Source organism: Patella vulgata, chromosome 1 (genome assembly GCF_932274485.2).
Source record: "Patella vulgata chromosome 1, xgPatVulg1.2, whole genome shotgun sequence".
Taxonomy (NCBI): domain Eukaryota; kingdom Metazoa; phylum Mollusca; class Gastropoda; family Patellidae; genus Patella; species Patella vulgata.
In genome coordinates, this window is record NC_065879.2 from 37185192 (window position 1) to 37207474 (window position 22283).

The 22283-nt window shown below is 34.5% G+C and overlaps 2 protein-coding genes across 2 annotated transcripts in view; one reads left to right on the forward strand and one right to left on the reverse strand.

Moving 5' to 3' along the window:
* Window positions 1-8064, forward strand: part of LOC126816160 (ATP-binding cassette sub-family F member 1) — a 25339-nt gene extending 17275 nt beyond the window's left edge. The window contains exons 14-19 of the mRNA XM_050542405.2: window positions 199-269; window positions 1394-1426; window positions 2919-2990; window positions 3585-3746; window positions 4123-4195; window positions 4651-8064. Coding sequence (XP_050398362.2) covers window positions 199-269; window positions 1394-1426; window positions 2919-2990; window positions 3585-3746; window positions 4123-4195; window positions 4651-4814 — 575 coding nt within the window. The 3' untranslated portion in view covers window positions 4815-8064. The remainder of the gene's footprint in view (window positions 1-198; window positions 270-1393; window positions 1427-2918; window positions 2991-3584; window positions 3747-4122; window positions 4196-4650) is intronic.
* Window positions 7723-17804, reverse strand: LOC126816249 (serine/threonine-protein phosphatase 6 regulatory ankyrin repeat subunit A). The gene is made up of 4 exons (XM_050542534.2): window positions 17665-17804; window positions 14974-16170; window positions 14135-14342; window positions 7723-12796 (listed from the first exon to the last, which is right to left on the reverse strand). The coding sequence occupies exons 2-4, from the start codon at window positions 16061-16063 to the stop codon at window positions 12457-12459; spliced, it is 1638 nt and encodes a 545-aa protein (XP_050398491.2). The 5' UTR covers window positions 16064-16170; window positions 17665-17804; the 3' UTR covers window positions 7723-12456.
* Window positions 17805-22283: the final 4479 nt, after the last annotated feature.

Genomic DNA, 22283 nt, shown 5'->3' on the forward strand with positions numbered 1-22283 from the left:
TGTTTTCATCCAACCTATTTAACATATTAAAATCTAGTTTTAGAGATAAGAGTTTTAGATGTTTTAGGAGCATGCTATGTTGTAAAATTCTTGAATTCTTTTAATCCTAAAACTTGTTGGGTTAAAGGTTTTTATTCAGTGCCTATTAAAAGTTAAGAGATGGATATTGAAATGACCAAGTCTTATTGTTCATTTCAGTTGCTATTGTTGGACCTAATGGAGTAGGTAAAAGTACATTATTAAAACTCTTAACACAAGAACTTGAACCAGTAAGTTTATAATTCTTTATGATAAGATAATAAATCTAGATTTTATATGTTTTCATTGAAATGTGGTCGAGGATTGTCATCACCCATGTCCTTCGGTCTGTCCATCTGTCCTTGTTGACTCCCTAGTGGTTAAGAAAATCATCAAATTAAACTTTTCTGTCTTGTAGTTTAAATTATAATTATTACTTGCCTTAAAGATGGGTTCCCGCATACAAACTGGGTGATTTAATGGTATATATGGACCAAAAACATATTCAAACTAATTAACTTGTCACAATTGTGCTTCAAATCCTTCTCAAACATTGTAATTGGGAAGGAATGCCCTGCTATTAAAATTCGATCAAACCAGGTCATGTTTACGTCACGTCTTGGGAGTCAGAGGAGAATTCATTGCATACATAAGACGATGTTGTCTTTAATCGCTTACTATTTATTACAAATATCGAATCCTAATTAAATTCTCAACTTGAACATCAAGCGCTCAATGTTCGCTTGTGACCTTTGACATCACGCATGCAGAAGTTCCTTATCGTCGGGCTGTTGATTAGGGGAACCCTTACATTTTTGTCCTGTATACGCTCCACGAGTGTTTTTCGGGGAATCAAGTATTTTTCTAGTAAGATTGGATATCTCTACTTTCCATATATACCAAATTTGCCATACTTTTATTGGAAATAACCACCCGATAAATACTTTTCTGGGAACCCATCTTTAAAGATGAGTGATGTAAGAGCTAAATCTGCCTATTGCAGATCTTTCTTTTGGCTTCAAATGTTATATAAGATATTAATTAGACATTTATTCACATGACAAGCCCATAATGAACTCTCTTACCATCGGATGATTGTGCTTTTAAACAGATTAAAACATGGTCACCATTTAATAATTTAATTTAAAAATGGATAATCAAGACTATTATTGTAATAACGGTAGCAATGAAAATTTAGACTACACTATTCTTCAAACATCACTCAGGAATTTTCAATTTATTCCTCTTTATCTAAATCTTACATAATGCATCGTTAATAGCACAAAGTTGTAAAAACTTTTGTACTAGATTTATGTAAAACTTAACAACAGTTATTTTGAGACTTACAAATGACAATTTTAACATGTTATTACAGGTCAAAGGTGAATGTCGAAAAAATCACAGATTAGTAAGTTTGTTTTTTATCCATTGCAGACGTCTTAATTATGCTTAAGGACAAAAGTTACGATATTGACAAAACTTTGCTAGGTTTCTAAGTTTTTGAAACTTGTGCTCAATCCTTTTGATATTTGTCAATAAAATATGTTTAAAGTAGCTAAGTCTCTAACTCAATATCATCCAAAATCTTCGACAGAGAAAACACGATTTATTTGTCGGTTTAAATCAACATTGGTGTTGTGATCATACCGGGGAAAAGATGGCCTTCTGATATCCAATATTTAAAGACAAAATAAACATTTTATAATTGGTACACGAATCGTGTACCATAATGCGTTTCAGCGCTATTTGTAATAAGGGATTCGAAAAACGAGGTTAGGTATATTCCACAAGTCATTCAAACGGTGACGCTATATTCTTATCTGGAGAGCATGCCCAATAAATACTATCAGCATAGACTGGAATAAGCAGACGCTATAGATTGAAATTCGATTGAGAATACTGGCGTATTTCGCCGAACCTAACTAGTTAGAAATTACAGTAAAAGCAGAAACGATTGAATATAAATCAGTTTATATACATTCACATTACATTATTATATGCGTTGCGACCCATTTGTGTCAATTTCTGGATCCAAAATATTAGCGATTTAGCTCCTTTAAACTAATGTTGAATACTGTCATTAGCCTTTAGAACTTAATATGTCCATTAAAATCAAATATACATGCATGATTCTATTAGTATTGTAAAAGGTAATTTCTGACTGATGGTAAATTTGGCAAAGTAGAACTATTTAGTATGTGAATATTTAAAATCTGATATTCATAGGGTATCTGAGACTAAGTATGTGCTCTCTGATTAAAGCACATTCTAATGCTTAGAAATTATAAATGTAACATCGTCAGATAAGTGTAGGATTTGTTATAAATGTTAATATACACTGTAACCCAGGTATTGTTTAATCTTGTGTATCTAGCACTAATTTCTTTCACATTTGTTTAAAAATTCGTAAAAATCGTTTAAAATCACCAAAAATCATCTAATTTGTACATGTGTCCAGTTTAAAGCTGACTGATTAATTTTGATAATGAGTGTCCAATTTACAAGTATTTAATTTCCTGACTGTTCAAAAATTAATCATTATACATCATTAATCAATTGGGTTGTTTATTTTTTAACAATGATTGAGAAATTAAACGCTTGTAAATTGGACACTCATTATCAAAATTGAATGGTCAGCTTTAAACTGGACAGAAGTACAAATTAAACGATTTATGGTGATTTTAAACAGTTTTTACAAATTTTTAAACAAAGATTGGATATTAAACGAATGTGAAAGAAATTAGTGCTAGATACACAAGATTAAACGACACCTGGGTTACAGTGATAGTAGCCTTATTATCAGTAGATTTTGAGATTTTTTTTTATTGTGGTGTACTGTAATATTGTTTTATCATTCCAACAAAAACAATTATTTAGACAATGTTATTGTTTTTTTTCAGCGTTTAGGAATATATAATCAACATTCTGCTGATCAGTTGAATTTAGAGGAAACACCAGTAGAATATTTACGTGTAAGTATGTAATTATAGTTATCTTATATGAAATGAAATGGGGTTTAATGGCCTGCTCCCACTTCGAAATCAGGGAAATTTTGCCTGGACAGCTGCACGACGGACTACTCTTCTATCGAATTCCAACTGGCAGAGAACTTTTGCGTGTTCATCTTAAAACAAAAACACTCTTTATTTGTGAATTAGAATTTTTTGTACTCCTTATACTATTGGAATAGGGCAAAGAGAGGATCTCCAAGGTTCTTCATTGAGAAAAAGAAATTTTATTGCAGATGCAGTTAATATAGTATACTAAATACTGCATTCACATTTGATTAGACATTGTCCACATAAAATATATCATAGCAATATAATGACATTTGTGTGACTAGATTTAGCATGCTTTGCAGTGCAACCATTAAATACCAAACTGTCTTTGTTCATTTAACAGCCTTATGTTTTTGTTGATATTACATATTTTTTCAGTGTCATGATTAGATTCATTGCCTTACTTTAACGATTTCTCTAGGCTATCTGGTCTTCTTGTACTACTTTAATCAGCGAGTTTCCTACTGCTGTTAAAAAGTCCTGTAATAATTATTATCTGTATTTCAGAGATTGTTTGATATGAATATACAAGATTGTAGAAAGACATTAGGAAAGTTTGGTTTACCAAGCCATGCTCATACTATATTAATACGGGATTTATCAGGTGGACAGAAAGCTAGAGTAGCATTAGCTGATTTAACATGTAGAGCTCCGGATGTTCTTATTCTCGTAAGATAATTTTAATTTTTTGTCTTTAAAAATAAAAATAACCTGGTGTAGAATGATCATTAATTTACATTATTATATGAAGTTGACATTTCTAATGCTACTAATAGTACAAGCTTCAGTAACAGCTCGAAATCTTAGCAATGAAAAAACCCTGCAATGTTAACAATTATAATCCCCCTCTCATTTGAAGCAACAAGACCCTAACATTTGGTTGTAACTTGTTGAGCCCATGATCATCTTGTACTTTTGTACAATGATTTCTTTTTTCCCTTGAGACACTGCTTCTCTGTTCTACAATAAAATGGAAATTGGACATTCTTTATCCAGTTTAAATAACTTGAACTGTGTGTAATATATGTTTATATTATTTTTGTAGGATGAACCTACTAATAATTTAGATATAGAATCTATAGATGCACTGGCTGAAGCTATTGGTTTTTTTGAAGGAGGTAAATACTCTTAACAATGTTGCAATTTAATAATGGACACATCTTCTTTAGTCAACATTACACACACAATTTAATATTCAATATAAGAATATATTAATATAAGGAGATATTCAGAATATATCCTGCTATCTTTCATATACTATGGGTTCTGTTCAGAAATCACAATCTCTAGACAGCCTATATAAAGTTAATAACCATATTATATACAATGTAGTGGGATAGGATCCTCCCAGCTTAAACTGTCTGTATTATTACAATACATCCAAGGCTAATTCTTTTTCATTGTTTCATTATGAAAGACCTTTGTATGAAGGTTAAGCATTACGCATTTTTCAATTAAAGAAACTAGTACCATAAAATGTATTTGTCATATTTATGGCATTCACAACGGTGTCAGTTTAAGCTGATCGTGACCAGGGGTATGTAGCGTTAATATTTAATGTCATTTATTCTAGGTGTTGTTATAGTTAGCCATGATGAACGATTAATTCGTGACACAAATTGTCAACTATGGGTTGTAGAAGATAAGACAGTTAATGAAATAGAAGGGGGATTTGATGATTATAGACATGAACTGTTGGAAGCTCTGGGTGAAAATATTGTTGCAGCAACTAAATAGTGACATAAAAACAAAAGACTTAAAGAATGATAAACCTTAGATAAAGATCACAACTAAAAAGAAAGGTCCAAATCAACCTGTATATTTGAAAACTACTATGAACTATTGAAGCAAATCATCTTGAATAAATTTAAAAAGGCACGAATTCTGTTGCATAAAAAGTATTTTTTATCTGTGGAGAAAAAAGGCTACAGTTGTTACAAATTGGGTCCCCACTTGACAGTATTCATTTGACTTCTAAAGAAACTAGTATTGGGGCTGAAGATGGTCTCTGTCAGTTTTCAAAAATATTTTCAGTTAAAGATGGGTTCCCAGAAAAGTATTTATCGGGTGGTTATTTCCAATAAAAGTATGGCAATTTTGGTATATATGGAAAGTAGAGATATCCAATCTTACTAGAAAAATACTGGATTCCCCGAAAAACACTCATGGAGCGTATACAGGACAAAAATGTAAGGGTTCCCCTAATCAACAGCCCAACGATTAAGAGTTTCTGCACGCGTGATTTCAAAGGTCACACGCGAACATTGAACGCTTGATGTACAAGTTGATAAACTTTATGAAGAGTTAGACGTACAACACTTTCTGAGATAAAAATGATGGAAAAAGACGCGGGTAGTGGATAATCCGAGAATTTAATTAGGATTCAATATTTGTAATAAATAGTAAGCGCTTAAAGACAACATCGTCTTATGTATGCAATGAATTCTCCTCTGATTTCCAAGACATGACGTAAGCATGACCTGGTTTGATCGAATTTTAATAGCAGGGTATTCCTTCGCAATTGCAATGTTTGAGAAGGATTTGAAGCATAATTATGACAAATTAATTAGTTTGAATATGTTTTTAGTCCATATATACCATTAAATCACCCAGTTTGTACGCGGGAACCCATCTTTAATAAGGTCCCTGACCGTTAATAACATAAATTTTCATCAAACTTTCAGGAATAATTCACTCACATTGAGGTAAAAATGGTCCCTATTTAATTTGAGAGTTTGGCTCCTGTCTTGAGAAGATTACATACTTTACTACAGAGTTTAATTTTTCTTTGTGATTTTTATAAGATTTTCAAAAATAGTTCGAATTGAGGTAACGAGAATGGTGATTGATTTTGAGTGTTTTCGCAAAAGTAATTACAGTGTTAACTTCTTAACAGATTTTCAGCAAATGATCAGGAACAGTTAAGACTCACAAGTTAATTCCTCTGACTTATCTTGCTCTTAATCTATTATGTACTCGCTCTGTATTGTCAAGTTCTTAACAAATTTTCACAAAATTTGGATCATAATCATTATTTACAGTACAGGTCTGTAATATTAAAAAAAAAACCTGGAAATTTCATGAGTCAAAGTCTTTGTACAGTGCGGAAGTTGCTGGTGGGCATATGCAACCATGCTGTACAAATGTAAATACTATTATAAACCATTCCAGTAATAATGGTGTGTTTGTTACTGATCATAGAATATAAATAAAGACACAGCTCTCTCTGTAGATCCATTGAACATACAGTTTGCTGATCATGGACAATATAAAGTTCAAACCGTAATGATGTATTGAATTTTATTTACAAGTTGCCAAGTGATGTATATAGTAATCACTAACGAACGCACCACAAGATACATTAAAATTATGTTTGTAAATTATACAAGTTATATTTGATGGTGACCGGTATATATAAGTGATATTGTGTACTATATAATTAAACGGGTGCATATTTAGTCTTTTAATCACTTTGATCCCAGGTTCTCACTTCAAACTTTGGCCAGCTGGGTGATGTTTTTCTGTAGTTAGTTTACCAAGAAGTGTTGGGGGTATAACTTGGAATTCTGTACTAGTATCATCTGGTGGGAAATTCTTAAAATTATGATGAGTTGATGCCTCAAAGTTGACCACAGTTATCATTTTAAAATTCAAATTTTGAATGAGAAATACTAAAATTGTACAAATTACAAAGTCACCGCCCAAGGGAGAAACCATCGGGGAGCTCGCACAAGGGCCACCGAGCGCCTATTTTTCGACTGCCACAGTCGCCGCCCAAGGGCCTCCGAGTATTTCCTTTTCGACTACCACAGTCGTCACCACAGGATTCCCACCAGAAAGAATCTCTTACACTCCTCGCCGTAGCAATAGCTCTACGTATATCAACAGCGCTCTGTTCCCAACCTTCAGCCACTGGGATTTCCACACATCCCCAAACCAAATCGGAAGGGAAAACTGGACCACCTTAGCCACAAGCAGGAGCGACATCTGGAACAACCAAGCCTAGAGGACGCCTTTCTAGAGGACCCCCTCCTCTCCACCCAGCTTTCCGCCAGTGATTTGTTTAACTCTCAATTTTTATCTGGCTTGGGCCTTATTTAAACTTTTTATTTAACCTTACTTTCTTGTTGTCTTTCCTAGTCCTACCACCCCCCTTCTGTGGTCTTCCCTAGACCCTTTCCCTTTCCCGTCTCTCCCCATACACACACCCCTTTTATTTTTGCATGCGTTTTTTTCTTGCCCCCTACTCTACTTAGTTTATTTGGGCATACTCATATCTGTAGACCCCGGTCACACACCAACCCCGGTAAACCCAGCCAAAAATAATCTCTCATTAACCCCAGTCAATTCCGAAACCCCGGTAAAATACCAAACCCCGGTATTGAATACCCCGGTAAAACTAACAAACCCCGGTGAAATCTCACCGGGGTTTCCCCACAGTATATATAGAACCTCACTAAGAGAGATAAATCAGTCTGAAGAGTTCAATTCTGAACGAAACTAGTTACTGCTAAAAGGGATAACTGGTGAAATCGCCCACCTCTATCTACCTACTATTATGGAAAGCTATCTAATTTTATGTCATGTAAATGAACTACCGGTAAATTTATTTGTCAACTGTAGTTTTGAAATAAAACAAAGAAACAGCATTTCTAGGTATTTTTATTGAATATGTTAAAAGCATGTATACATACTGGCTTTTCAATGGATATTGTGATTATACACTACCACATATTGAAGGGCATTGTTCATTTTCAAAAAGAGGTTCAGAAGCAAATATTCTTTGTTATTAATATCAAACATGAGGTACACAGATATGACTGGCCAATAAACATGCTATTCAACAAATTAAACATAATATAAATTATACTAGTATTTATTGTAAAAAAGATGGTAAGAGATTAATAATAGATGTTACAAAAATCATAAATACATGTACTTTTTAAATATAAATATGGTCAAATTTTTAATAAATCAAAATTTAAGAGTTTGTTTTCTTTTTATATAATTATAAAACTCCATTATTTATACTGGCCCTCAAAACCCAAACCGTATTCAACTTGACAATTTGTCAAACTTTTCAGAGAAAATGTTAATTTAAGTTGGCTACAGTTAAAGATACACTATGGGAGATTAGATAAAGAGTTAAAAACTAATAAGGTACTGAAAATTGATCCACTCTGAACCAAGAATTTAGGCCTTGCCTCGATCATCATTACTAAAGTCAGTACGATAAAAAACATAGTCTTGATTATCCATTTTTTGATTTAATCATCAATTAGGGATGAGCAGCAGATCGGATTCCAATCTAGGAAATATCGCAGGTTAGTAATGACATGGGAGTTGATTGTGGTGTGGACAATTGTATAAATTAATTCATGTCTTATAATTTTAAATCATTATGGTCCCCAGTTTCCTCTATTAATACAAGTAACAGATTGGAGGTCTAATAATTTAGATAACGTTTCAGCCTTCAAACCTAAAAAAAAGACCAGCAATAGGCAGATTTAGCTCTTGTATAATGTATGTTTAAGGTCACTATTAAACACAAGTGCAGTGGTACTGAAATAACCTGGCCTTGTCCTGTTAACATTCGCCTACTTGTTCTGGAGAAAGACCACCTATCGGTAGCTTCAGGGTGCTAATTTTGATTCCGACCGAGTACGGTTTGATGTGTTTACAGAGAATTTTGTGATACCTTTCAAGATTGTACCAAGCTATTATTATAGCGTAAATGGGCTTAAAAGAAAATCACTTAATATACTCTTAGATACTCATCAAATTATCTCTCTGGATTGGTGATAGAAAATCTGTCTCTTTCTCCTAAGAACTTAATGACCCACATCTAGTTTTACTTAGTACAAGTCAACAACTTTTTTTCTTTATTCACCCACCTGCCTACTTGTGTGTTGATTTTAAAAACAAAATAATTATATTCTAATTGGTCAATTACATTTAGCCAAATTCTTTTTTACTGCAGTGGCCAAGGTCAAAATTATTTGTGGAAATGAAAATTGTGAATTTTATATCCTGTCCAACGAACCCTTTTTTTTTTATTCAAAATAGAAATTAAAGTAGATATTAATCTAATATATTTTGATTTTGGTGACTAATAACATTGTAATCAGCGGAAATGGAAATTAATTGATAATGGGCCTGGAATAATTCATGTTTTAAGTCTTCAAACATGGGGAGATGTGTTATTAATAGACTCCTGATCGCTGGTGTCAGTATTTCTGGATGAAATAAGACAACATCAGTGCCGGACTGGACCCACATTAAAAAAAAAGTGGGCCTAAGCCTATAAAGAAAAAAGAAAGGAGAGGGGGAGGAAAGAAACAAACAAAGGAAGGAAGGAGAGGACAGGAGAAAGAAAAGATAGGAAACAAATGACTGACAAACAACACAAAAAAAGAAGTGTACTACAAGGAAAGAACTTTATGAGTTTGACCTCATTATACCGAGAACCGTGTAATTCATCTTTTAACCTCTACTTAGTTCTTCATAAGTCATTATCGCCGAATTAATCGCCAAAAACTTGCCAGTTTTGAGTTTTTCGTGAAAAATTAATCATTTCCCGGTTTGGATTTCACTTTCAGTTTCACTTTCGATTTCTGCCTGGAGACCAGGCAAAATAGTGTCATGAAAGTTTTATGAAAGTTTTACTTTTTGGGTAAGAAAAACTGATTTATTTGGTCTATTGCTGATCAGAAATGCGTCAAAACATTATGATGAAATGAAGAATTCCACTGATGTTAGTTTTCAGTTAAGAGCAGTTTTGGAATTTGGCGGGATCTGCCTAAAATCGACCAATTTTAGTGGTGACGAGAATTTGGCTGCCACCACCATCGACAATGACCTCTGATCATGGTCTGGTCATTGACTGTGGTCCCTATTCCTATGTGGCTGGAATACACTGGTTCGGATATCGGTTTCATGCCAAATGGAATTAGGATTATGGTTATGATTTTCTGCGGAGAAATTTCTCAGCAGAATTATACGACAACTTCTCCAGGGAGGCAGAGCACCCTAATGGCATGTAAAGACATCCGAACTAGTGTAATAGAGTGCATTATTAGTGAAAATCATGATGGATGGTGAGCATAAATATGTAACATTACAGCTGGTTGGTGGCTAAAGATAAGACAGAGCATGTCCAATGTACTGTAGTTTTTTCAAGTCTCAATGTTCTTTGTGGCAATATTTTATTTGTGATTCAGCAGATAAATTTTCTTGTTAAAAATGTGTGAAAAGTACACGGCACAATCACAACTAAGATTTATTTATTTATCATCATGAAGGGACCCTGGGATCTAAAAGACCTGAAGATTACTTTGGCTATCCTTGAAGAAATAATTTGTTACTTCTTTAGAGAACAATTATCAGTTATCATCACAGAGGTAAACAAATATCATCATAAGCTTGTGAGGTTATTGAGCTTATGATGATATTCGTTTACTTCTGTGACTTCGAAGATTCTCGCTATACTCTGTGATGTACGTCAACAGAACTGTCAAATACATGTACTGTATGTATATTATAATTTGCATTATTTTCATCACGTTTTTGTTTTTGACACTGAAGAGAATTCTCAAATTCATCTAATGATAATGCTCTTAGGTCATTCTGTTATCTAATTGTATCAGGAAATCAAAAATTTGCTTTCTTCTGCTTTGGTCTGAAATGCTTAGAAAATGGGTTTGCTGTTGTCAATTTTCAAAATTTTCCTGGGGGGAGACCGACCCCAGCCCCCCCTCGGACGCTCGTGCATCTTCGACGCCAACTTGTGTGGGCCTTGGTCAATGACCTGACAGGTGGGCCAAACGCCACTGAACAACATAAGTTCTTACATGAATTATCTTACTAGAATAAGAACATCCGGAGCTCTACTTGTTAAACCAGCTAAATTCTATAAATATATCACAATTAAGCTTTCATTATTTGATTTATAAAATATAAACAGTAAACAATAAAAAAAAGTTGGCCCCCAAAATATGTATTATGAATAACAAAGCATATAAAACTGAAAAGAAATGAAATGGGGTTTAATGTCCCACTTTTATGCATCAACTGGGCTAATGGAGAATGGCATACACCATGCAGTGTTATACAAGAGAAATGTTCCATTTTTAATGGAGAGTGGTGTTTCTGCCTACTTTTCATCAAATTCTAATTGATGGGTACAACAGGTTAGGTCTAAATATTAAGGCCTACTGCAGATTTCATCAAGGTTGGGAGATGTAAATAGGGTTAAGGCAGTTTCACAATGAGATAGTGGGTTAGGGTTAGCAAAAGCCCTGTTTACATCTTGTGACCTTTGACCAAATCTGCAGTTGGACTTAATATTTAGACCTAACCTGTTATGCCCATCCAAATGACTTGAACCTGATCCTTGTCAGGTCCTTTCGGTCCTACACCAGTGTGATCAAACCCTGGAACCTGTTGGTTAGTGAGCCAGCATACTCAACAAGCCACCACTTTTTTCCCTATAAACCAGAGATTTCTACCCTATACAAGTATTATAAATAAATATAGTATAAATATAACTATTATATAATGCAGTTATCAGAGATCCTAAATGTGACAGTATAATTAAAATCCTTTGATATAAATATATCATTGGTCTTATAACCAGAATTGTCAGACTACCTTTGGGTGGAAAATTAATTTATTGAGACACTACCACTATACTCATACACTGAAAATCCAGTTACTTAAAGAGGCGTTCTTTACTTTGGAAATACGTAAAATAAATAATCTTGATTTTATGCAATTTCACTATACAAGCATAGTTTGTGTATAAATTTCCAGGCCTATCCCAAAATAAAAATATACCGGACATCAATCATAAAGCAGTGATTGTTTAACATAAATTTCTGAATTATTAATACATGATTATCTGTTTTTAACTTGTGACAACTTCATGCCTCTACACGGAAGATTATTTTCTATATGACTGAAATTAACACTGGGTGTATATGTACCTCCCTGACTAAAGATAATTAATTTCTTTGTGAAGGTACTTCTGTAACATTGAAAGTACATAAGAAGATTTTATGCAACTGAATGAATACATATTGCACATGTACCACAAGCACATTTTTCTGCAATCTGATTAAAACACAGATCCTATTTTGTTTCGTTTTTTATAGTTCAAAATTTCATTTTACTTGTCTTTATATAACCCACGTTCTGGATGATGCGAGGGAGTTTTTGGCGTGAGGTGCAAGGAACTGTGGGTAACCCACTAGAAACATCAACGATGATTGGTTAATCAAATGTCTGACATCATAGGGTCAAAAACCGCTCGTATGACCTTTGAGGCCATCGAAAGTATAGATCTGTGTTTTAATCAGATTGATTTTTCTGAGGAAAGATATCAAAGATTTTCAAAGTAGGATGGGTCTTTAAAATCACAATCATGAAGGCTAAGGTAATTCTTCAGTGAATTGGGTAAAGGTAAAAGTTCAATGCTTGTCTTGATTTCACGATCGCACGTAATATCTGATAAAAAATCACGTATCTCGTTACGACAACAATGTTTTAACGATCTGGTATTGTATGTTATTTCTTGAAAAATAAGATGAAGTTTAGCTTGCTGGGGTCGACTAGGTTTTAGATTTACCCAGAATTCACAAGACATATCCCATCCTGCCTGTACTAGATACTCGGCTACTTGAAGTTGGTTGTTCCAAGTTAGCCAACACAGTGGAGACTGACTGAAAAATAAACAAAATTATCAAATTATTCAAACCTTTGACCTTATTTACTCTTCTGAATTCACTAAAAGTAATTTATAAATAAATTATAGAGGATAATGTTGATGATGAAGCTAATGTACTCGTAATACACAGCATTTCTCTTACAGATGTTCGATTGCAATCCAACTTTGAATGGGTATGGATTATGGAACCAATTTTAATCCACCTACATTAATTTAGATGTTGGCGTATATAATCATCTTCCTATTGAAGTTCAAACTTTTTTGATAGAAAATTTTAAAGTCATCTCCCCATTTACATTCAGACCTATATCTTGTGAATACAATACAGAATATTGACCGGAGTTCTGTTCTGAACAGAATTTTTCAAAAGTTGGGTAGTCTGTATTGTCTCTAAAATCACTGTAAACAAATTCTGCAAACATGTTCAAAACAAATGGGGTGACAACTTTCTATTTTTAAATTTCAATAGGGTTCCATCTATCCCAATGAAAAATCCTGCCAAAACAAAACAAAATATGCAAAATCTTTTCAAAATTTGAATGTAGAAGTTTGATCAAACTTTAGGTTCCTGAAAACAATCCCACCCACCCAGTATCACAGTCACAAGCTTTAAAGGTAAAAATATGACAGAAGGATATTATGTTTGAAATTTAAGGTGTCAAAACTTTAAAATTCCAAAGGATTGTAGATGGGAAAATAAACTGTGAAGTTTACAGAATCAAAATATATTCTAAATATTCACCTATTTAATGGTCAGCCTTTATCTTATAAATAATCGAACAATGCTAAGTTTCTCAAAAACTCTGGTCAATATAACACACAGAATAGAATGTGAAATCGACATGAATTACATGTATGACAGAAAATTTATGTGGGTGTACAAAAGCATGAACATCCACTTAAAGCGGCATTATGAAAGATTATAATTATATAAAGAGCTGACAGTTCTCGCTATAATAGTTAAAAACAATAGATAATGTGAAGGGAATATGCTGAAAATTTCAGCCAAATTAACTCACTCTGAGCCGAGAAATCCTCATTTTAATAACATTGTACTTGATTGTCATTGTTACCGTTGTTACGATAATAAACAAAGTCTTGATTATCCATTTTTACAGTTAATCATCAACCATAGTTGAACCATAGATCGGATTCAAATCTGTTGAAAAGTGGACCGACCCATCAGATGGCATCCAGAGTTGATTGTGGTCCTGTCATGTTAATAAATGTCTAATTGATAGTTTATTTAACATTTAAGGCCTAGAGAAAGACCTGCAATAGGCAGATTTAGCTCTTGCATAATGCCTGTTTAAGTGGTGTATCTAAAGCTTACCTATTTCTATTTTGAACGGTTGGTCCCGGCCACAACCGACTGCCAGCTTCTACCAGTAATTTAATACAAGGTAATGCTTGGCTTGATCTTATAACATTAGTAAATATAGCTCTATGTAGTGGTGTAAACCCGTCTTTATCAAGGGCATTAATTTTAGCACCAGCTTTTATCAAATTTTCTGATAGTTCAATCTTGATAGAATCAGGAGCTGTAAATAAAGAGTATGTTCATGAAATAATCTCTACAAGTACAACAAAATTAAATCATAAAATGTAGTCATTTCATATATCTGCATTTTATTAATAAAATAAGGTTTAATATCATAATCTTCTGCACCAACTGTCAAGGGTTCTTTTATGTGCATGCCAACAGAATCCAAGTCATTTTGGAACCAACATATCGATCAATTTTATTTCAATAATTCGCTTGCGCCTAGGGGACACCCGGAAAAAAACCCATAAGGTTCGAAATAAAATGGGGGTTTAATGTCCTACCGTACTGCACCGACTGAGCTAATGGAGACGTAACATCAAGCAGTGTGCTATGAGTAAGAGGAAAATTTTTCCCGGAAAGTGACGCTACGACCTACTCTTATTTCGAATTTCAAATGTCAGGGTTTCTCTTACATGCACAGTGCATGACGTCGACAACGGCTACACGGGACCTCAGTTTTTTGCCCCATCTAAAAGACTAGATGCTGTCAGGCCCTCTGTCCTGCTGGAAATTCCCGAAAAACTTTCTTGGCCAACATCACCGAACCACCATGGTTCCCAATTTAACTTTAAATATGACCAGTACCATAAATAAGAGTGAAATATAAAAATCATGTAGTATATCACCTTTTATAATCTGTACACGATGTAAGGGTGTATACATCTTAATATCCCCTAAATTAACATCAGCATTATTCTGGATCAAATATTTACTTCTTTCCATGTCTGCCAGTCCCACAGCAACCATTAATACAGATTCAAGTGTATCTGGTTTCCTTTCATCTATGTCTGCTCCTGCTTGAATGACCAACTCAAAAATTTTAATTTCTGGCCCAGTAAGTGCTGCAAATATGGCAGACATGGTGTCACCTCCTTGTAGGGAGACATTCGGTTCCCATTGTAACAATAATCTTACAGTTTCAACATGACCTTCAAATATGGCATTTAATAAAGCTGTGTCTCCTCGAGAATCTTTAACTGACACATCTGCAGCAAATTCTAGTAAGAGTTTTGTTGAAGTGAGTTGACCATAATAGGCACTGAGATGTAAAGGCGTGTGACCTTTTGAACTTTTCATGTTGACCATTGCTCCTTGACTACACAGAGCTTCCACGACTTCCCATTTACCATTTTTGACAGCAATATGTAGCGGAGAGTAACTATAACAGGGACTCTTGGCCAGATCTAATTTGGAATGAATATCGGCACCATTTTTCAAAAGAACCTTGACAACTTCAACATGTCCTGCCCGGCAAGCGACATGAAGTGGGCTTTCGCCAGTGGAGTATATCTTAGAGAAAGTCACATGGGCTCCCCTTGTTAATAGATATTGAACGATATCAGCATGACCATTTTCACACGCATAGTGAATAGGACAGTAAGACATCGCATCATAACAATTAACAGATGATCCTCCTTTTATTGAAAGCTGGGTGATCTCCAGCGACCCAATGATGGCTGCATGGTGTAAAACCCGTTTTCCTTCTAAATCTTGAAAATTTAAGTTTGGACGGAGTGTTAACAAGCTTTTTAGCATCTCTACTCTTCTATATTTACAGCATTCAATGGCAGCTATCTGTATGTCTATTGGATGTCGTCTGTCTTTCCGCTTGATTCCAATATGGCGAAAAAATATATCTTCGTTATCAGTCTGAATGGCATCCATAAATATAGCATGGGGAGATAAGTCTATTTCATCATAAGTTTCTTCCTCCATTTTTAAGGTAGAGTGATCTTAAGTTATTTCTGAAGATATCGTACTTTCAAATTGATTATACTGATTTACTTTTGATAATAACTGTAGTTATTCTGTACATTTTGTATCTGAAAAAAGAAAACAATAATATGGTCATATTGAAACACACGAATGATATTTACAATATGAAGTAATATATTAGTATAAGTATCAGGTTTTGGTTCCTACAAAAATTCTATCAGAAATGTGGATCAGACCACTAACAATTGAATTCAGAATATGTGCCACTTTAATATTTTACATGGTAAAAAATAACTTAAATATCCTCGCATCTTTTGAATCAGAAAATTCCCTAAGGCTTTATCTAATGTTGACATATTGTGAAATAGTCAGAACTATGTACGGAAGAGCGAGTACCAGTAAAAGTCTTCATTATCTACTTTCAAATAATAAACAAATGTCTTCTATTAACAACCAATATTAATAAAAACAACCAATATTTATAAAATGGTTTAATAATTGGAGATCCCTAATCATTGACCAATCTACTAGAATCTGTATATGGAATTTATTGTCTTGATAAGTATTTTGGGGGTTTAAAACCCTCCCATTTATCCCCATTTTTTGTCCTCTCTAAATGTCAACATGATAATTAGTTGACTGATTGTGAATACTGGACTCTCTTTATTCTCGCCAGCCTTTTTTTTAACTCGTCAATATTTACAAGACGGTCAGGATCAGGTCATTTGAACCATGTCTACCTATAACGTAGTTCTTTAGGAACGGTCTGTGATAGTTTGGTCCTCTCACCGTTCCTGTTCGTCCCTATTTAAAGCTATGAAAATACCACACTACCATCTATTTTTCACCATGATTCTTCTTTGTTCGTCAAAAGGAATCATTTCTAGCCAAATCTGACAAAAATCTATAAATAATAATTCAACAGTATTTTCAAGTAGAATTTTTCAATTCAAAATAACCTAGTCTATGCCTATACTATAGACAGAGGTGGGGGTAAAGCGGTATTTTCATATTGCAGCTTACATAGGAATGAACAGGAATGGTGAGAGGACATCACCAGATCAGAGAATTTCCTTTGGAACTACCTGTAATGTAAATGACTATATTCGTACTAGTTGATGTATTTAATATAATGACAAATTTACAACTAATAGTAAGTAATGGCAGTAAATGGACAATATTATTATCTATTCTCAGATACATGCCAATATTGGTTTCGTCACCTCTTGCCCATTAAACTCACTCTTTTTAAAACATTCGCCCCGAGCTAGAAATTATCTTTTAAAAGGACATCAAAAAGGTGTCACTAAATGACTAATTTAGCTGCATTTTTATCGCTGTCGGTGATTAAGTAACCAAATAGCGCCATATTCATTCACAGACTGACAGAGTGAGTCTATCTGTTCTAGGATTCTATGTCATCGTAATCATTGTCAGACAAGGTCTTATTTCGCATACTTACACACACAACCTTGCCCATAAAAAACCTTATCTGTGACCGCGAATCTTACATTCTACGTGTCTGGTTAAAATAATATGATTATCAATATTATTATTATTACAAACTTATTCAAAAACAAAATATTAAACAAAAATGTAACCTGTTCGTCGCTGCAATATTATACTTGATGGAAGCGACTGGGTTAGCAATAATCGGTCGCTCATGACATTGGAAATGATGAACACTAAATGTGGATGAACACCACTGCTGCCCGCGTGATTTAAAAGTTCTCTTTTTAATCGCTCTCCTTTGAAAACAATCACCGACCCTTTATTTTTCTTTTTTAGCCTACAAATAGAATATCTTTATCTTATGTTATCTTAATGTAAGTTTATAATAGACCCCCATATATTTAGCCTAATGATAATTAAGATATCACAGTATAGAACAGTACGTAGGACGTTAAACCCCATTTAATTTCATTTTTTTCAATGTTGATATTTGTAAAATGACAAAATTAAAATTGCAAATCGTCAAAAACCTATGTGCTATGACACTAAAATATATTCCAAACATACAAATATATACAATTTCAAAACAACAAGATATACTAATTATAATTTCTACATTTTAAATCAATAATACACAGATATTAGCTTACAACTAACTAATCGATTTTCATTAAATATGACATATATTCGGTTAAACGTATTCGACGAAAAATACATAATAGCTACTGCGATTCATTACCTACAAACTCGAAAGCAAGTTTGTCCCTTCTAAGCCCCAAAGCTCCGTTTTTATTATCTAAAATGACATAACCTGGATACCACAAAAAAAATCTCATTTTTGCGCAAAAAGCGATGTGGTTATGGACCGAGCACTTCATTTGGTAGTGGCATTTTATATTTATTTTGGAAGACTTATATTCTGTGCTGATGTTCTGTAGTCTACAATATCGATTACACTTTAGCAACCCAACAAACGGTAAAAAATGGTTGTGTAGTTCATCCAAAACACCCCACAATTACACATGTTCGGGTGTTCAGTAGAATATCGAGTACACTTGTTGAGCGTAGCTCTTTTAGTTGGTTACCCCTGCGAAAGTGTTACATTTTAAAAACGCTGGTTGTGGTGAACAGTTTACACTTCTTAACATAGCTAATATAGTTTTTTTTGTTTTTTTTTTAAAACAAACTATAATTACACTCACTTTTAAAAGTGACAGAAACAATCCAATCGCATTGACTATATGCTTTCGAATGCACTTTTAAACTGGATATATTCGTTCTTCAAGCGAAATATAGTATGAAACAGTTTAGTATCTTACATGCCCAGAGAAGAAGAAAACAAGAGCAAGAGGATTTCTGGCATATTCAAACCGCGTTAAAATTTCATTGTAATAAAGTCAAAACAGTAATTATGACCATTCCCAAATTTATGAACTAAAGAATAAACTTGAACAGTATGAAACATAGATATTATATGAAAGTGGACATACTTAAATCAAAAACTCGCAATGTTCTTGATACAGACAAATTTAATGCTCACATTATTTTCTTAATTTAGAGAAAATTAAACTGAAGAGTAATAGTGCTAAAACTTTGAAACCATTTCTATTGTCAATTCACCTCCTGAAATTCTTAAAGAATGTGTTAAATTTTATAGAAAATTATTTACAAGTGAATCAATTTATGAGACCAATCAAAATAAGTTATTTGGTTTAGTTACTGAACAGTTAGATGAAACTAAATTAAAATACAAAATTATACAAATGAACCAAGGCCAATCAAAATAAGTTATTTGGTTTAATTACTGAACAGTTAGATGAAACTAAATCAAAATATTGTGAGTCTGATATTTCCATTTATGAATTATACAATACCATAAAGGGTATAAAGAAGGGGAAATCTCCTGGTCCGGATGGACTTACTGTCGAATTTATCTGCATTTTGGGGACATTTTAGGCAAATATTATTTTCAAGTTTTCTAATATACAGAGGTTAGGAGAGCTCAGTAATTCCATGACGAGAGGGACGATTTCCTTATTTTTCAAAAAGCGTGATGATGATAAAGCAGAATTACGTAATTGGAGAGCCATAAGTCTCTTAAATGTTGATTGCAAGATCTTCTCCAGGACACTAGCTCTTAGATTAAAAACTGTAGTAGCTGATCTTGTAACGTCTAATAAGTTTTGTGTTCCCGACAGGGAGGATTGCTACCAACATTCTTAACATGCGTGACCTCATTTCCTTTGCTTAACTTGAAGATCCTCCCTTGTATCGTTTGAAATCTGATGCCGAGAAAGCATTTGACGGAAATTTATCAATTCTGTTAAAATCTTGTATAAAAGAATTAGAAGTTCGGTATCATTCCCTATCCTTCGATCTGTTCGCCAAGGATATGGAATTTCGGCCTGATCAAATATCATGAGAACATTAAAGGTTTTGCCGTTACAGGATGTGTTTATAATTCAACCGTGTTTCAACAAGCTGATGACACAACTTTGTCTTTATCTATTTTGAATCCGTAAATGAAGCCCTATCTACAGTTAAAATTTATTGTTCGGCTTCGGGAGCCAAAATTAACGACGTTCCAAATCCTGATTGTTTACCAGTAAAAGTTTTACATGGAGCGGCAAAATTCCTCGGTGTGTATTTGGGTCCTTACGAAGCGATATGTGAACGATTAAATTGGGATTCCAAGGTTAATAAAATTAGCAGAATTCTCAATCTCTGGAGGTATGTGTCTGTCAACTTTATGGTAGCTAAGAGCTGTAGAAATTCCACAATGGACTGGGGGATCACGTGGCTAAGTGAGTAAGGCGCTGGCTCGCTAGCCTGGAGGTCGGGTGTTCGATCCCTGCATTGGCCGAGAAAGTTCATCCAGATTTTCCGGCGTGGTTTCCCCTTGTCAGTGATGCAGGACGGAGGGCCTGACAAGGACAGCTGTCTAGTCATTCGGATGAGACGAAAAACCGAGGTCCCGTGTATACATTGGAATGCACGTAAAAGATCCCTTGGCAGTTGGAATTCGATATAAGAGTAGGCGATAGTGCCGCTGCCCGGGCAAAATTTCCCTCATAGCACACTGTATGGCATATGCCCGTCTTCATTAGCCCAGGTTAGGAGCAGAACAGTAGGGCGTTAAACCCCATTTCATTTCATTTCATTTTCACAATGGACTCGGAGTCGTATAGAACAGTCTATTAGATCTATCAGATGCTCGAACAGGGCATTTTGTTTTCTCTTACATTCATCTAAATAACATCGAATAAACGAACGTTTTGCCCCCACTACACTCTAATCCTTACCCGTATGCACCTAAATGGACAAATATGTGTCAGAGCATCCGATTTGATCAAATCACGGATAATATCCCGGTTCTTTATGTTGTCAACCCGGACCATCCTCTGCTAAAATTCATGAACACGCCCCTACATTACTAGGTAAGGTTGGGGTGCCGAGAAGATTGGCACATACTATTGCAGTTGAAAATTTCACACTACTGGTTAGTTAATTCTTTAACTATTAATCAATAACACGATGAGATCTATTTTATACTCTTTTTACACCACTGAATATCATACTCCTTGCAGTGTTTCGTTTGATTCGACCAATCCCACTCAAACACTGCTGTAATGAAAGCAAATTTCTGTTCCAAATTATGACTTGTCAATAGTCCGATTAAGAACCAATACCTAACTGCGTAACAATATCATTAGCTCCTAATATGTTTACATAACGTTACGTCATGACTCAATTAACCAGTGCATAGTAAAATATTGCAGAAAACCTAATTGGGTCACAAACGAGGCTATCAAAACTGTTACAATGTAAACAATACTGTTTGGAGACGAACAATACTTTCGCCGTTTTCAATACCTTAAATCACTGTCCAAAGTTTTAGGGAAGACCCCAGATTAAAAGAAGGGCTGTCATGTTGCTGTACTTAAGAGAGATTTGATTGAACGGGAAGAATAGACACTCCCGCAAAAGCTCAAGTATCAGAAGTCAATCCAGCATTGACCGAGTGGGGGGTATTGGATGGCTGAATGGTTCGCACGAGCGTGTTGTATCATAATGTCTGTCACTGAGTCTACTGGCGTGGTTTCGAGTCCGCGGTTGTGCGTGACAAGGAGTAGGGTGGCTTGTCCAACCTCGTGGGTTTCCCCCGGGCCTCCGGTTTCCTCCCACTGCTAAAGACCCCTACGCGTAAGCGAATTATTAAAGCAAAGTTGATGAATATGTTAGTCTCGAAATGACCTAGTTTGTGTCCGGTGGACGCTAAAACCCATTTCTCTACCCCCCCCCTCTCTCTCTCTTTCTCTCTCTCAGCAATGACCAGAGAGGGATTTCTCGGGTCATTGCTTCAGGAATATGCTAAATAATATGAACTTTTCTATTTCTTTACTTATCACGGGGGCTTGGTTGGTCTCATAACGCGTGCGCTTTAGATCATAGGTCTGTCATTGGGTCCATTGGGTTTTCTTCGGTTCCTCTAGTTTCTTCCCACTGTTTAAAGCCCATACGCACAGCAAGTTATTGAAATAAAATTGAACAATTTGTCCCATGTCAGCTTATCTAAACTGTGTTCCTACAATAACTCTTTTAGTGACAGGGATAGTAACAGGGAATGAAATGAAATTAAATGGGGTTTAACTTCCATACTGTTCTTCTCTGACTTAGTGACAGGGATAGTGCTACTGTCAAACAAAACTCTTAAATACCAGCATTGCTCACAAAAACTGTGACCTATAGGCGTGATATTATATCAAAG